Source organism: Lucilia sericata, unplaced genomic scaffold (genome assembly GCF_015586225.1).
Source record: "Lucilia sericata isolate MDLA Ls3-8-SP2 unplaced genomic scaffold, ASM1558622v1 Contig000331F_arrow, whole genome shotgun sequence".
In the NCBI taxonomy this organism is placed as follows: domain Eukaryota; kingdom Metazoa; phylum Arthropoda; class Insecta; order Diptera; family Calliphoridae; genus Lucilia; species Lucilia sericata.
This window is the reverse complement of record NW_023994352.1, coordinates 275,932-293,547: the sequence shown is the minus strand read 5'-3', so window position 1 is coordinate 293,547 and position 17,616 is coordinate 275,932. Positions and strand designations below refer to the sequence as shown.

Genomic DNA, 17,616 nt, shown 5'->3' with positions numbered 1-17,616 from the left:
CTTGTATCTCTGCTAGGAACCTCTCTAAACAGCCTGTAAATGGGCTTTAACGGTACATAACATAAATATTCTACCTCAGATCCTCACTCACCCTTTATAATACCACTCAACATGTTTAGGCTCTTAATCGCTTTTTGAGGTTCTCAATTTTATCAAGAATTAAGGTGGAATAACACCCAAGACAAAATCTCGGGAGTCTCAGTCCATTAGAGCTGCTATTTTTTCTTGGGATCTTTAATCTCCTTAACGGAAATAGGTTTCTGTCTTTTCTTATTATTCTCTTTCTTATAGAGCATAAAACCCACAATTAAAGAGTGACATTTTTATAAGTTTATTGGGAATCTGGGTGGAGAGAGTCCTTTCAGCCGATTAAGGAGATTGGAATGTTTTAAACATTTCGGGCATAAATGGCTCAATGAAAAGTTAAAACTCTTTTTCCATAGAGAGCTGCAATGTTCAGTTTTAAAATCTATGAATTCATGTCAAATTTAGATCTCACTTCTGGTATGTTTTGATCGAACAACTTGCAAATTTAAGATTTATCGATCATTTTTTTGATCTTCACATTTTCATCAAATATTAAATAAACTTTAGCCTATTGGAAGTTTAAACGAAATGATTCCTAATTGAGGATATTTGGAGGCTTATACGCTTCTGGTGATGTTCTGTCTGACCTGACTCTCTCTTTCTGCTTGGGATCTTAAGATCATTCACTTCAGTGCCTTCTCGACCATCTTATGAACTTCTATTAGAATTTTAAACGAAATGACTTCTAATTAAGGATATTTGGAGGATCATATCTCTTTCTGCTTGGGATCTTAAGATCGTCATGAATATTTTCATTCACTTCTGCTAAAATTTGCCAACCTTCTCGACGTCTGGGACGGTTTAACTCGTTATAAAGTACATTTTATTGCTGTGCGTGAAAGCAGAGTTGAGTTGTTACGAAATTGATGTTTTCATTTTCTACGAAACATACAACGTGATCATGCAATCGATCACAATGAGTCTTTCAGTACCAAATATACATACATAGGTACTTTTGTTAGAGCGACTCATTTGCTCTTCCAATGTAGGTGGGTTATTTAAGGCAGAAAAAGGAACACAAAATCATTGAATCGAGCAAAAAGTGAGCTTGATCAAAATTAGTGAAAATGCACGCAACACAATAGAAGTTAAACTTTAATAAATAATTTAACAATTTACAAATGTACTCTCTCTCTCTCTCTCTTTCTTTCTCTCGGCAATATGATCATGCAATTACAACAACATTCAATTATAAACAGTTAAATAAATTATTCCTTTATCAGCAATATCTTTTTACAAGCTGTTATAGCAAAAACGTAATGTAATACAGATAGTATGCAGCGGTCATCGAAAAGTAAGTTATTCTGTAATAGATTATTATCTGTTTAGCGAAATAACTTCAGTTTTATGACAACTTTGGATTCATTTTTTACTGAGAATAAAAAACGAAAGTGTGTTTTGAAATAATAATAAAATTTATGAAAAATTACATTGTTAGTTGATAATCTTTAAAGTATAATTAGATGAAAATCTGAAGCAGAGAGAGAGAGAGAGAGAACAAAGCTATCAAATACTGCGACTTTTCATTAAGTAATCCTACTTTAATATAAACTTTTTTCTACAAATACGTTACAAAGATTATATAAACTTTCAAACTTATTATCTCTTTGTCTCTGTTTATAAATTTAATCAGTTGCTTAAATCTCCCAACAAATCTCTGGTTTAACAACTTTTTAAAATGCAAAATTCTCTTCCAAACATTATTTGCATCTTAATAACAAAGGTCACCTTTGTTACAAAAACAAAAAATCTCAAAAAGCAAAAGTTTATTTAAAGTAATTACACTACATGCTAATACTGTAACATAAAAAAACAAAACAAAATGTTGGCAACATAAACAAATGTTTATTATTCTACTTAAACATTTTCAAAATTCAAAAGAGTATTGGCAACATTGCCGCTACAATTGTTGTTGCCAGTGCTAGAGCTATTATTGCTATTTAAACTGCAAGTGTTATTTTAATATTTATTTTTGTCGTTGTTGTTATTGTTGCTGTTGCTGCTGATGAGAAAAGAACACATAAAAAATATAAAATAAATAAAATCTAATACACTCTCATTTTGTTGTACGTGTTAAGACTATATATTAAGCTCGTTTCGCGTAAAAAATCGCTATTATTAAGGTGTACTAGTAGTAGTATTAGCAGTATAATAGAGTGGAAAGCTATAGCAGTAGTTGCTGCTGCTACTGCTGCCATTATGACTATATGTTAGATACACCGTTTGAAAAATAACGCGCTTCTAGATTAAGACCGTAAAATATGAAGAGTAATAATAATAACCGGGTTCAAACTCATGTGTATGAGTAGTGGGAGGGGAGGAGGTTGTTATATCTATGTAGTGTAAGTTATGTTGTATGTGTAACTGCTTAGAAAACATTTACGACCATTCAAACAAAATTATAGTGTTATACTAACAACTACTATTACAGCTACTCACTCGTTTCATTACATAGAATTATGTATAAAAACCCAACTAACTTCCAATAGAACTTCTACTCCCTTCCTGCTGCTAGAAAAAGTTCTCTAACTACTAGCAGTAAGAGTATTTTATGCCATCATTATTGTTATTAACAATTTTTTTGTTGTTGCTGTTGTTTTTTTGTAAAATGTTAGCATAGCCTTCCATGGCTATAAATTCAATTAACGTTAATAGCAAAAAGCAACTAGCAAACGTGTGTATTTAGTTCTACATACTTACTTACGTATGTATTTATACACCTTGCTACACATGTCGTTTTGTAAATGTATGTTTTACAAAATAAACTTAAATTTTCTAACATTCACATCTACCTTTAATACTCATACTTATGCAAACATTTTGTTAAAACCTTCAAATGAAGTTGAATTTTTCAGTTTTTTTTTGGCAAAAAAACAATTAGAGAATAAACAATAATGTGTTGTAATTTTGAGTTTATGTGTGTTTGTACTTATTAATTCTATTGGTGGAGGGAAAAAGTCTGTTTCGTTGGAGTTGTTCAAGTTTAATATCTTTAACAGCTCAGAATCATTTTCTGAGTTGATTTAGCTATGTCCGTCCGTCTGTCTGTCAAGATAATTTGATGAAATTTGGCGCATACTCTTCTCTTGACCCAGCCTACTGAAAATGGTTAAAATTGGTCCATTATTATTGGAGATTTGGGTCATTTAGTCTTTAAGAATTAAATTCATGCGAATGAAACATTAGAACTTTTCTAGTTCTAGTTCAGTTCTAGTTCTGTTCTAGTTCAGTTCTAGTTCAGTTCTAGTTCAGTTCTAGTTCTAGTTCTAGTTCAGTTCTAGTTCAGTTCCAGTTCAGTTCTAGTTCAGTTCTAGTTCAGTTCTAGTTCAGTTCTAGTTCAATTCTAGTTCAGTTCTAGTTCAGTTCTAGTTCAGTTCTAGTTCAGTTCTAGTTCAGTTCTAGTTCAGTTCTAGTTCAGTTCTAGTTCAGTTCTAGTTCAGTTCTAGTTCAGTTCTAGTTCAGTTCTAGTTCAGTTCTAGTTCAGTTCTAGTTCAGTTCTAGTTTAGTTCTAGTTCAGTTCTAGTTCAGTTCTAGTTCAGTTCTAGTTCAGTTCTAGTTCAGTTCTAGTTCTAGTTCAGTTCTAGTTCAGTTCCAGTTCAGTTCTAGTTCAGTTCTAGTTCAGTTCTAGTTCAGTTCTAGTACAGTTCTAGTTCAATTCTAGTTCAGTTCTAGTTCAGTTCTAGTTCAGTTTTAGTTCAGTTCTAGTTCAGTTCTAATTCAGTTCTAGTTCAGTTCTAGTTCAGTTCTAGTTCAGTTCTAGTTCAGTTCTAGTTCAGTTCTAGTTCAGTTCTAGTTCAGTTCTAGTTCAGTTCTAGTTCAGTTCTAGTTCAGTTCTAGTTCAGTTCTAGTTCAGTTCTAGTTCAGTTCTAGTTCAGTTCTAGTTCAGTTCTAGTTCAGTTCTAGTTCAGTTCTAGTTCAGTTCTAGTTCAGTTCTAGTTCAGTTCTAGTTCAGTTCTAGTTCAGTTCTAGTTCAGTTCTAGTTCAGTTCTACTTCACTTCTAGTTCACTTCTATTTCAGTTCTAGTTCAGTGCAGTTCTAATTCATGCGAATGAAACATTAGAACTTTTTTGTGCGAAATTTTGAAATTTAAGTAAAATTTTTAATTATTGTGTAAAATTGCAATATTTGTGTAAAAACTTTATTTTTACTTACAATCACAATTTTGTGTAAAATTGTGAATTTTGTGTAAAATCTTGATTTTAATTTAAGGTAAAATTGTAATGTAACTTTTAAATTTTTGTGTAAAAATTAAAAATTTTTGCGAAAAATTCAGTTAAAACTTAATTTTGTGTAAGACGTAAATCAGAACCATCCTAGAATTCAATCTTTTCCCCTGCCTTATATTGCCATCAAACCATTTTGCCATTTTATTAAGTGGCCCGAAAAAAAAGCAACAGCACTCAACATGAAATCTATTTAAACAACCAAATATTAACGAGCTTGTAATACCTTTTGATGGTCCTTCCCAAAGTACTTGAACTCATATACTTGTTGTTGTTGTTGCTGCTGCTACCACTAATGTATACATTATTTGTTGTTGTTTGTATGCGTTTTTAAGCGGAAATTGCATGTGTTTTGGAAATTTTCATTAAGATCCTTAATACTTTTTTGTATTTATTTGAACTTCAACTAAAATTGTATAAATTTTTTTCTTCTTTTTACAGGTATTTCTTCTCAACGAGTATATTTACATTAGGATTTTTTTGTTGTTGTGTTAAATATATTCTTTTAAATATGTATAATTTGTTGCTGCTACTAACAAACTGCTTAAATTAATGTAATAGAAAATATTTTTAAGAAGAAAAACTAAAAAAAAAAAAACAACAAGAGCAAAGAAAATCAAACGGCAGTATGTAGTAAAATAAACTTAATATAAACTAAACAGTACTTATAAAAGAAAATAAATAAAATAACAACAATAATAATAATAATAATACCAACATTACCACCAACATTAAACTCCTCCTGCTCTGCTCCTTTAACTCAAACTCCACAAAAACCTCAACGTCATCATCATTAACATCAACTACAACATTATTTCAGTTCTTCTTTCGTTTTTTTTTCGTTTGAAAAAAAGTGCAAAAAGTGTAATAAGAAGCAAAAAAGAAAAATATATAATTTAAAATAAAATAGAATTTAAAAAAACGTTAAGTTTAATAGAAAAATAAAAAAAAAACAAAGTAAAGAGCAAAAAAAGTTTAAAAAATTGTAATAGAAAAACGGTTAAAACAACATCAAAGCGTGCACGTGATGTTTTTTCTAGACAAAAATTACCCATGTTAAAGGGCAATTGGCAAGTGTAGAGTAGAAAAAACAACAAAAACAACAACAAGAAAGTAAGACTAAAACATTAATAGTCACCATTTTGTAACGGTAAATGTATAACAACACTACATGGAACAATAACAACAAACGGCACCTTGTTAATTTAATGCTCTACAACTACAACTAAAAACAAACGTCGTTTAAACTCCTGCATACGTCGTCGTATTGTTATTGGTAGTTGTTGTGTGTGTGCTGCACAAATAAACTTATTTGCCCAACACACCTTGTTGGCCGAAAGTTGGCGAAATAAACAACAAAAACAAATTAACAACACAACTTAAAACAACGTGAAAATCCTGCAACATTTTCCACCTTCACCATCAACATCATAATCATCACACAACATGGCCGTCAGTAATATCGTTTGCGAATGGTTGCGTGCTCTTGGTTTAGCTCAGTATGCCGAAAGTTTCCTGGATAATGGTTATGATGATTTGGAAATTTGCAAACAAGTCGGTGATCCAGATTTAGATGCCATCGGTGTTGAAAATCCCTCACATCGTCACAAGCTGCTCAAAAGTATACGACAGCTGCGTGAAAAGGGTGCTGCCTCCGTCTATTTCATGTTAAATGATCCCAATTCGTTGGCAGGCAGTACGGAGATCTTATGTGAAACACCACCACCCAGTGAATTGGATATGGTCATTAGGGAGCAGCTAGAAACGGATGGTGTACGTTTAACTGCACATCCTTATTCCACACCGGTAAGTGGTATTCATTTTGAATTTTTATATTTTTATAGTCAAATTTTATTGTCAGTCAATGTGTGAATTAATTTTCTAAAAAAAACTATTTTTGGAGATTTATTACATACTTTCGTGTATGAAAATTAAATAGTACTCTTGGGAAGCGCTTGTTCAGAAATAAATTGATTCTTGTGTAATTAATTTGAATTCGACAGCATCTCATAAATATTAATAGTTTTGTTCAATATGAAACTACATCTGTTAGTGTCATATCTGCAGCATTTATTACTATTCTGTTTAATATTTTGTTGAATTTAGAATTTAAAGGGGTTGAAACTTTTCAAATTATTTCCTTATACTAAAAGTATCACCTAGAGATTCTCAAGAGTATTGTAGGCAGGATTCAAGTATTTCTAATTTTAATCAAACTCAATTTATCATTTTTTAATAAATTCTTAAATGATTAAATTTTTAATCGAGTTCGAATCTAGAAAAAATATTCAAATTAAAACTGTTCTTTATTTAAAACTTTATAAACATCTCTGAAGTGATGCTCACAAGCTTGTCTTCTGACTTTTTGTTAATAAAAATTAGCTTAAAACTGCCTTAGTTCTTTTTTAAATCACCCTCAATTTATCAATTTAATGTTGCCAATATTCAGGAATTTAATTAAGTATCTTCAATAAGGATTTTTTCCCAAACAAAACATGCTCGATAAAACTGCACTTGTTTTTAAGGATTAAACAAATGTTCGAAAAAGCAGAAACGACAACAACAGAAACAAGTGAAAGCACAACAATAAATGTTGACAGTTGACTTTCAAACAAAACGATTTCAAACACTACACTCCCATTTTGCTTTGCGTTTTAAAACAGTAACACAAAGTGAATGAAACAAATGAGGAAAAAAAACATAAAATCAAATAAACGAACAGATTGTTAAACTAAAAATAAAAATGAACATTGACAAATTTGTTTTAATTTTAAATTTAATACAGTAGTTTTCCGATTTAACGAACCCATATGTTGTCAGGCCTGTTCGTAAAATTGAAAAGTTCGTTATATGCAGTACTAACTAAAACGTGGGTTTTTGGTAGGAAAATAATTAAAAATAGGTGCATAAAATATTTTTTAAATGTATTTTATAAAAATTAATTCTTTTTTTTATAAAAATAGCACAAAACACAAAATTCCGAATCTTATATATCCACCTTCAAACCATATTTGTGTCGAATTTCATCGCTGTATTTTTAATTCAGTCATGAGCGTTAAAGTTATTTCTCGAAGTTCATCGCTATACTCGTATTTTTAAGCGAGTAATGAGCGTTGAAGGTCAATTATGGACCGATTCCCATAAAATTTGTTAGAGATTTCTGTTAGTATAGAACATGTTTGAATCGAATTTCATCGGCGTACTCGTATTGTTAAGCGAGTAATGAGCGTTAAAGTCATTATCTGAAGGACGGACGGACATAGCTACATCGAACTAAAATTTAATAAGAACCCAGAATGTGTTACAGTTTTGGCTATAAAAGCACCGCTACAACTTAGGTTATTTGTTATTTTTGATAAATGTCATTTTATCTTCATTTAAATAATATTTTTATTAGTTCGTTAAACAGAGTACAAAAAACAAGTTTTGTTCGTTATTTAAGGTAGTCAATAGGAAAAATTAGCTTGTTCGTTAAATGCGATGTTCGTAGAATTGAATGGTCGTTAAATCGGAAAACTACTGTAGTGGTTGTTAACCCACCAAATGGATGGATAGATGTACAAAAGTGAATGAATGAATGTCCAAAAGGTCGTACTGAAAGACATACAGACTGACGGGCAAAAGGCACGGTAGCAACTGATAACACCGTTGTTTTGTTCACATTTATTAAATACAAATACAAATACTTTTGCTCTACTCTTACTTTATTTCGTTTTATTAAGTAGCTGTCATTAATTTCAAAATGTGCCACATTTAGTGGCGCAACATTTATCAATTTATCAATCCTTAATGGTAAATGAAGGACTTTTTTTTATTATTATATACCGACATGGTCAGATACTAACGTACTCATGTTTATATTCAGTCATACAAAATACACTTTCGCCTGTTATACGAGAAGAGATTGTATTTAAGAGCAATTAAAAATTATTTGATTTCCAACACACCCACTCACCCACAATATAGAAAACCTCAACTTAACTCCTTTTACATGTTGCAATATATTTACTGTTTGTTACATTTTATGGTACGTTTTTACATTCATACATACATATGTTGTATAGTTAGTTTGTGTGTCTGTAATAGTTATGGCAATTTTATAAATTTTTTACAAATAAATGAACTTTCTCTTTACATTGATGTGAAATACTTTTTGAGCCAGAGGAGATGTAACACAATTTTCATTAATAAAACTAATCCGTTTGGGGGAGGCTAACACACCTATTTTATTTGAAAGCAGGAGTTCCAAATGAACCAGGAGTTCCTTTCCTTTATTCATAGATAATAATTAGTCCTAGTTCAGTTCTAGTTCAGTTCTAGTTCAGTTCTAGTTCAGTTCTAGTTCAGTTCTAGTTCAGTTCTAGTTCAGTTCTAGTTCAGTTCTAGTTTAGTTCTAGTTCAGTTCTAGTTCAGTTCTAGTTCAGTTCTAGTTCAGTTCTAGTTCAGTTCTAGTTCAGTTCTAGTTCAGTTCTAGTTCAGTTCTAGTTCAGTTCTAGTTCAGTTCTAGTTCAGTTCTAGTTCAGTTCTAGTTCAGTTCTAGTTCAGTTCTAGTTCAGTTCTAGTTCAGTTCTAGTTCAGTTCTAGTTCAGTTCTAGTTCAGTTCTAGTTCAGTTCTAGTTCAGTTCTAGTTCAGTTCTAGTTCAGTTCTAGTTCAGTTCTCTATAAAGAGAATTTCTCAAAATTGAAAGAATTTACTAACATTTAAGAATCTCTGCCTTAAAAACAAGTGATAGTGATACTTAGATTGTACTATGACAATAACTAGTAATAAACTTTTATTACAATTAGCAAAAACGAAAATGACAAAAAAAAAAGACACAGAAAAACAATGTCAAATTTTTGAAGAACTAATAAAATTGAGTGGAAAATCTTTTTTTCTTTTCTATCATATTTGTCTGAATTTGAATTAAAATTGTAACAGCTGTGTTGCCTGCTGCTGCAACAGAATGCAGTTTACAAAAAAAAAGGAAATATATAAATTTTCAAAACCCTAAATGAAAAGGTGGTACATAGAAGGTGGTGGGTTACAGTTTGGTTTGGTCTCTTTGGGAGTTGGGTGTTCTGAGGGCGGTAGTGTCAAATAGGCAAAATATGCAAGTGATATACGAATTCTTCTGTGAAAGCAGAAAGGGTGGGTGGTGGTAGTTGTTGGTGTAAATTGAGATGATTGGCATCATCATGATGATGGCGATGATGAAGTAAAACATACATTGAAACAAATGTCTGTATAAACGAATGTATGAGGATTATTACAAATGTGTGAATATCAAAGTGTTTGTATATTCATTTGGGTAAGGATTAAATTTTACAATAAAACAGGAACATTTTACAGCACATGCAAAACTAAATAAATGAAAAAGAGATGAAGAAAGAAAAAAATCATATTAAAATTAAGGTCAGTACCGAGGGGAAAATGTGTTATATGAAAATGAACACTAATAAAATGTAATTTGAATACATCACACATGCAATAGCAACCAACAGCAGCAGTAAAAATAACAAAAAAAACATACACTACTTTTGCTCTGTAATAAAAACAACAACAAATAAATTGTATACATCTAAATATGACTGAATTACTGTTTAACTGAATGTGTCTGTCTGTCTGTCTGTCTGTTTGTAAATCTTTATATGAATCTTTTTATCTGCATTTCTATATAAGCTGCTGCAAATAAACGCATTCAGTCAGTGAAATAGTCGAAGAGGCAAACAGTCTGTCCGTCCGTCTGTCCATTTGTATATTTACTGCTGATACTGCTCATTTTTTTGTTTCTGTCATGTTGCATACAAGTTGCATGTTTGCAATAAAGATGTGCGTTGTGCATTCAATTTATTTATGCACAAATGGGAACAATTTTTTTTATTACATTTTTTTATAATTTTGGTCTTTGTCTGGATGTACAGGGAGCAGAGAAGATGATATGTTGATGGTACACGAATAAAAAAGATACATAAAATTTAATTACACGCCTCTCATTCTTTGTATTACAAAATTAACACAAAATATGACAAATCGTTGTATAGAAAGCAGCAGTGGCAGTTTAAGCAGCCTCAAACGTATCACTAGACTGATAAGGAGGTAACACCACAACAAGGAAGTCAAACAGGCAGTCAGGCTGACAGGCAATAAAGGAAACGAGGAGGAGGGTTTCTTCTTTTTCTTTCTTTCATTCTACTTTGTCATTTTACCACACAAATTTTATTTGCAACAGCAGTAGTAGCTTTATTATTTATGTTTTAATTTCATTTCTTTTTTTTAATTTTCTGCTTTATTTTAATTTAATCTTTTTTGCTGTTTTTGTTAATTCCCTTTTTGTGATTATTATATGATAATTATGTCTGCTAATATTGTCACTTTTATGGCACATCAATGTTGTGTGTATTTTATAAATGAAGAATAGTGGAAATACATTTTTTATTTTTAGTTGTGCATGCAACCAACAGTTGCAAAGATAATAAGTAGTTAAAATGTAGTTTTTTTGTTTTCTCTTTTGTAATTCAATGAAACAAGTTGCCTCTCTCTTTAAATTAGTATATAGTAATGTTGTAATATGTATTCAAATTATAGTTGGCGGGTTTCTAGTTTATTTTTTGTTAATTTTTCAATTCAATTCAAATGCAACAAGGAAATGTTTGTTGTTGGAAATATAATACGCTTAATTATGTTGATGTTGTTGCATCAAGCAAAAGTAAGGAAATATTGAGTCAAGCTTATACGGATTTTGTGCCAAATGTCTTTAAGCTTAAATCTGATTGGAAAGAGAAACAAGGTAAAGATATTTATATCAATCTTGTGTTTTTAAAAAAGGCACTTTTTGTGCAATTACAACGTTTTAGAATCAAAATTTTGCATTTAACACATGCATAAATACATTGATATTTTGCAGACAATCAGGGTGGCTTAACTTTATGGCAAGGTTTGAAACTGAACTAAAACTGAACTAGAACTGACACTAGAAATGAACTAGAACAGAACTGAACTTAGAACTGACTAGAACGGAACGAAAACTGAAACTAAAAGCTGAACTAGAACTGAACTAGATACTGAACTAAGAAAACTGAACTAGAACGAGAACGAGAACTGAACTAGAAACTGAACTAGAAACTGAACTAATAATGAACTAGAACTAGAACTGAACTAGAACTGAACTAGAACTGAACTAGAACTGAACTAGAACTGAACTAGAACTGAACTAGAACTAGAACTGAACTAGAACTGAACTAGAACTGAACTAGAACTGAACTAGAACTAGAACTGAACTAGAACTAGAACTGAACTAGAACTGAACTAGAACTGAACTAGAACTGAACTAGAACTGAACTAGAACTGAACTAGAACTGAACTAGAACTGAACTAGAACTGAACTAGAACTGAACTAGAACTGAACTAGAACTGAACTAGAACTGAACTAGAACTGAACTAGAACTGAACTAGAACTGAACTAGAACTGAACTAGAACTGAACTAGAACTGAACTAGAACTGAACTAGAACTGAACTAGAACTGAACTAGAACTGAACTAAACTGAACTAGAAACTGAACTAGAACTGAACTAGAACTGAACTAAAACTGAACTAGAACTGAACTAGAACTGAACTAGAACTGAACTAGAACTGAACTAGAACTGAACTAGAACTGAACTAGAACTGAACTAGAACTGAACTAAAAAAGAACTGAACTAGAACTGAACTAGAACTGAACTAGAACTGAACTAGAACTGAACTAGAACTGAACTAGAACTGAACTAGAACTGAACTAGAACTGAACTAGAACTGAACTAGAACTGAACTAGAACTAGAACTGAACTAGAACTGAACTAGAACTGAACTAGAACTGAACTAGAACTGAACTAGAACTGAACTAGAACTGAACTAGAACTGAACTAGAACTGAACTAAACTGAACTAGAACTGAACTAGAACTGAACTAGAAAACTAGAACTGAACTAAACTGAACTAGAACTGAACTAGAACTGAACTAGAACTGAACTAGAACTGAACTAGAACTGAACTAGAACTGAACTAGAACTGAACTAGAACTGAACTAGAACTGAACTAGAACTGAACTAGAACTGAACTAGAACTGAACTAGAACTGAACTAGAACTGAACTAGAACTGAACTAGAACTGAACTAGAACTGAACTAGAACTGAACTAGAACTGAACTAGAACTGAACTAGAACTGAACTAGAACTGAACTAGAACTGAACTAGAACTGAACTAGAACTGAACTAGAACTGAACTAGAACTGAACTAGAACTGAACTAGAACTGAACTAGAACTGAACTAGAACTAGAACTGAACTAGAACTGAACTAGAACTGAACTAGAACTGAACTAGAACTGAACTAGAACTGAACTAGAACTGAACTAGAACTGAACTAGAACTGAACTAGAACTGAACTAGAACTGAACTAGAACTGAACTAGAACTGAACTAGAACTGAACTAGAACTGAACTAGAACTGAACTAGAACTGAACTAGAACTGAACTAGAACTGAACTAGAACTGAACTAGAACTGAACTAGAACTGAACTAGAACTGAACTAGAACTGAACTAGAACTGAACTAGAACTGAACTAGAACTGAACTAGAACTGAACTAGAACTGAACTAGAACTGAACTAGAACTGAACTAGAACTGAACTAGAACTGAACTAGAACCTGAACTAGAACTGAACTAGAACTGAACTAGAACTGATCTAGAACTGATCTAGAACTGAACTAGAACTGAACTAGAACTGAACTAGAACTGAACTAGAACTGAACTAGAACTGAACTAGAACTGAACTAGAACTGAACTAGAACTGAACTAGAACTGAACTAGAACTGAACTAGAACTGAACTAGAACTGAATTAGAACTGAACTAGAACTGAACTAGAACTGAACTAGAACTGAACTAGAACTGAACTAGAACTGAACTAGAACTGAACTAGAACTGAACAGAACTGAACTAGAACTGAACTAGAACTGAACTAGAACTGAACTAGAACTGAACTAGAACTGAACTAGAACTGAACTAGAACTGAACTAGAACTGAACTAGAACTGAACTAGAACTGAACTAGAACTGAACTAGAACTGAACTAGAACTGAACTAGAACTGAACTAGAACTGAACTAGAACTGAACTAGAACTGAACTAGAACTGAACTAGAACTGAACTAAACTGAACTAGAACTGAACTAGAACTGAACTAGAACTGAACTAGAACTGAACTAGAACTGAACTAAACTGAACTAGAACTGAACTAGAACTGAACTAGAACTGAACTAGAACTGAACTAGAACTGAACTAGAACTGAACTAGAACTGAACTAGAACTGAACTAGAACTGAACTAGAACTGAACTAGAACTGAACTAGAACTGAACTAGAACTGAACTAGAACTGAACTAGAACTGAACTAGAACTGAACTAGAACTGAACTAGAACTGAACTAGAACTGAACTAGAACTGAACTAGAACTGAACTAGAACTGAACTAGAACTGAACTAGAACTGAACTAGAACTGAACTAGAACTTAACTAGAACTGAACTAGAACTGAACTAGAACTGAACTAGAACTGAACTAGAACTGAAACAGTGATGCTTCTCGAGATGATCATTTTGTTTCTTGAAGAATCTTTCTTTATGACAAACTTAAAGTTCGAAAACTGCTGCCATTTAATATCTATGTTTCTGTATTAATTTCAACCTTATTCAAGTCATCTATTTTTTTCATATTCTACTTCTAATTACAAACTACTGCTTTCTACGGCCAACCACCTCCTCTTATTAGAAAACTAAAGATATAAAAAAATCAATAATCTTAATTAATTACAATATTAATTGTAACTGCTAAACAGCAGATGTGACCAACCCGACTACAAAGGTGGAAAGCATCAAACTACAACCCAGACAGTAAAATACTTAGAAAACTTTATGCAACATATTGTCTTAAAACAAGTAATAGTTAGCAAAACTATTTACCACATAAAATACAAGTTTAATAAGAATTTATTAAATATGTATACAAAATAATTTATAAAAACAATATGTAGTTGTTAATGTGTTTGAGGTTTTGAGCAATAACAACAAAACACACCTCAACAAAAACAAAGATTATTAATAAATATCTTAAAGATTTACAGGGATCTACTAAAAATCCAAATAGATTATTGACACAAACACTTACATAGAAATACAAACAAAATATTCATTAATGTTTACCTAATGCCCCAGCTAAGGCCTTAGATTAAGTATATTTGTGTTTTCTTTATTTTTTGCTGCTTTATTAATAAATCAGCAAAAAATTTCTTATGAAAATCAAATGACAAACAATTATTTTTCCCAGAATTATTGTAAGAAAAATCAACAAAAAATAAATTTAGTAAAGACACACAACAAATAGAAACCAAAATAAAACATCTCACAAATTATATTTACCCATGGATTTGGATTTGTCTACAATATATTACAAATATTTGTTTGTATGTGTGTGTGTGTCTTGTAAGGAAATCCCACCACCACCACCCACAACATTCCATTCCAACATTCGTTTTATTGGCGTGCGGTTGGGAGTCTTTTGGCTTGGCACAGCATAAATTGTTTTTAATAAATACCATAATCGTTCTACTAGGAGCACTGACTCCATGTATCCCACCAACCACCACCAACCAAGCCAAACAGCCACATAAAAAACCAAAAACACGTTTTATGTTGGCAACTTATTCCACTTTAACAGTTGCAATAAAATTCAAGAATATTTCAAATAAATTTTGTCAACTGTTAAGTGGAAAATCGAAATCGATTAAACTACATTTTTATTTATTTCAATTCAGTTCAATTCAATATGTAGTCGTAGTATGCAAAATCAAGAAAGAATAAAATGAATGAACGAAATGAAACGCAAGGAAATGAAAGGAAATACTAGCAGCCGGCAGGGAGTAAGTGGTAGTGAGTACTGCCTCAATCTACTATACAATTTCTTTGCAATTTACAATTTCCAAATGTCGATTGTTAAATTGTTGAACAAAAAAGAAAAAAAACTTTGGTTTAAAAGACGATGAAACTGAAACGTGGTTGGGTTATATTAGTTGGAAAGAGGTGGTTAGAAGTTATCAAGAGTCAACTAACTTAGTGAGCAAACTGTATAGTATGGAAAAAATACCTTCTTATAATACTGCCACTTATTTGCTTGCAACGAGACGACATACTTACTTGTAGTATTTATTAGGGGGAGTAGTAATATACAAATTTATCTGGAACAGTGGAGCCAAGATGAGGAGAATGTATAACTTTAGATTTATCTGTTGTCACTAATTATGACATCAATTGGACTTAAAAAGTTTAAAGATTTAATGACCTATGAATACAAACTATAGTCGAGACAAAAACAGACTATAGTTAAGGCTATATTCGAGAAAATAGTCCTGTCTATAGCTAAGACTTCGGTCCAGACTATAATGAGGACTACTATTCAGTCTATAGAATTATTTGTTCTATTATGAAGCTATAATCGAGACTATATTCGAGGCTATAGCCAGAACTTGTTCCCTATAGACTATAGCAATTATATGATCTAGACTACAGTCCAGACAATAGTACAGTCTATAGTCCAGATTATTGTCCAGGCTTAAGATCAGATTATAGTCCAGACTATGTCGACTACATTACTACAGACAAGGCTATAGTTTAGACTTCAGTGCAGATTATAGTCCAGACTATAGTCGACTGTATTACTACAGATAAGTCTATAGTTTAGACCATATTTCATATTATAGTCCAGATATTAGTTCAGACTATTTTTCACACTACACATCAGATTGTAGTCAATATAATAGTTCAGATCATTTTTCAGATTGAAGTTAAGGCAATAGTTCGGACTATTGTTCAAAATATAGTCTAGAATAAAGTTCACACTATTGTCAAGACAACAGATCAGTATAAGAACGACTATAGTTCAGAAAAAAGTCAAGCAATAGTTCAGATATTGTCAAGCGAATAGTTTACATGCTATAGTGGAGTTAGATTATAGTCCCGACTATAGTCGAAACTACAACCAGTACAATAGTCAAAAATATAGTACATACTATAATGGAGCCTCAATCTCTCACCATTAAGGATATTAAACATTATTTGTTGTTGTAGCAGCGACAAGTGTAAAGTCGGTGTGGCTGGGTTGACAATCCTTGGTCGTTGTTCGTTAAATTCCAAATCGTTCCGGTGCGAAGAACCGATTGTCGTGGGAACGAACATTACTGTGAACACATCTTGATATGGAGAGTCTCAATAAACCACTTTACAGTATACCAATCTACACAAAAGTAACCAGTACGCTTTAAATTGAAAAATCCACTTTTACCCACTTGTTAAACTAAAGGGCCGGATAGTAGATTAAAACCTAAACAGTACGACAGATGATTGGAAAATTGAATTTCTCAAGAGTTTCCACACATTTATATTGAAGAGCAAAAGTCTGTATGTCTGACGGTTTATCCATCTGGCTGTATGTCTGTCTGTGTATAATCTAACTCGGTTTGATGTGTATTTGTATTAACTTAAAAAAATAAATATCAAATAGGAAGTAAAACCCACACAAGTTGACTTTAAGAAGGAATTGAACAAGTGCACGAAATAAGAAATAATAAAATAATCCTTAAAGAAGGAGAGCAAAACAAAAAAAAATTTAAAAATCCAAAGCAATACAAATGTCTAGCAATGAGACTATAAAAATATAAAAGCACGAGCGAACTTCATTGGCAGTATGTCTTACTGTTTATGCTAAAACGTTGAAACGAAGCAAATGTTGGTGTTAGTGTGGTATGCAGAACTTACTAATACTATAACAGCATTCAAGAGAAGGCAAAATTGAAATAACGCAATAAAAATGGAAATTGTAATACACCCTCCAAATGTGATATAAAATATAAAATAAAAATAAAAAACATAAAAAATTACTTGTTCCGTTCTCTGTTTTTCTTTTTATAATTTTATACACTACACATGCATGCACACAAAAATAACATTAAGAAGTAATACACCAACACCAAAAGGTGCAAAAAAAATGCTTTAGTGGAGGTTCGAAATCAATGCTAGCTTCACTTGCTGCCAATACCCAACACCAACAACCAACGCCTTGATCCTTCCGTGAAAAATCAAAGATATTTGTATTGGGAAATTTGAAAAGTGTAAATGTGCATTAGCTACAGCCAACACACACACACCACCATTATCCTGCCCCAGAATACACACGTGTGTATTTGTTTTGGGATATATTTGTATGGGTGTGTTGTGCATAAAATGATGTTGTAGATAAAGAAACTTTTTT

General features: G+C 31.8%; 1 protein-coding gene across 1 annotated transcript in view; it reads left to right on the top strand.

Annotated features, from left to right (window-relative positions):
- The first annotated feature begins 5,757 nt into the window (after window positions 1-5,757).
- LOC119603721 overlaps window positions 5,758-17,616 on the top strand; it is a 138,656-nt gene continuing 126,797 nt past the window's right edge. The window contains exon 1 of the mRNA XM_037955874.1: window positions 5,758-6,117. Within this exon, the coding sequence (XP_037811802.1) occupies window positions 5,758-6,117 (360 nt within the window). The remainder of the gene's footprint in view (window positions 6,118-17,616) is intronic.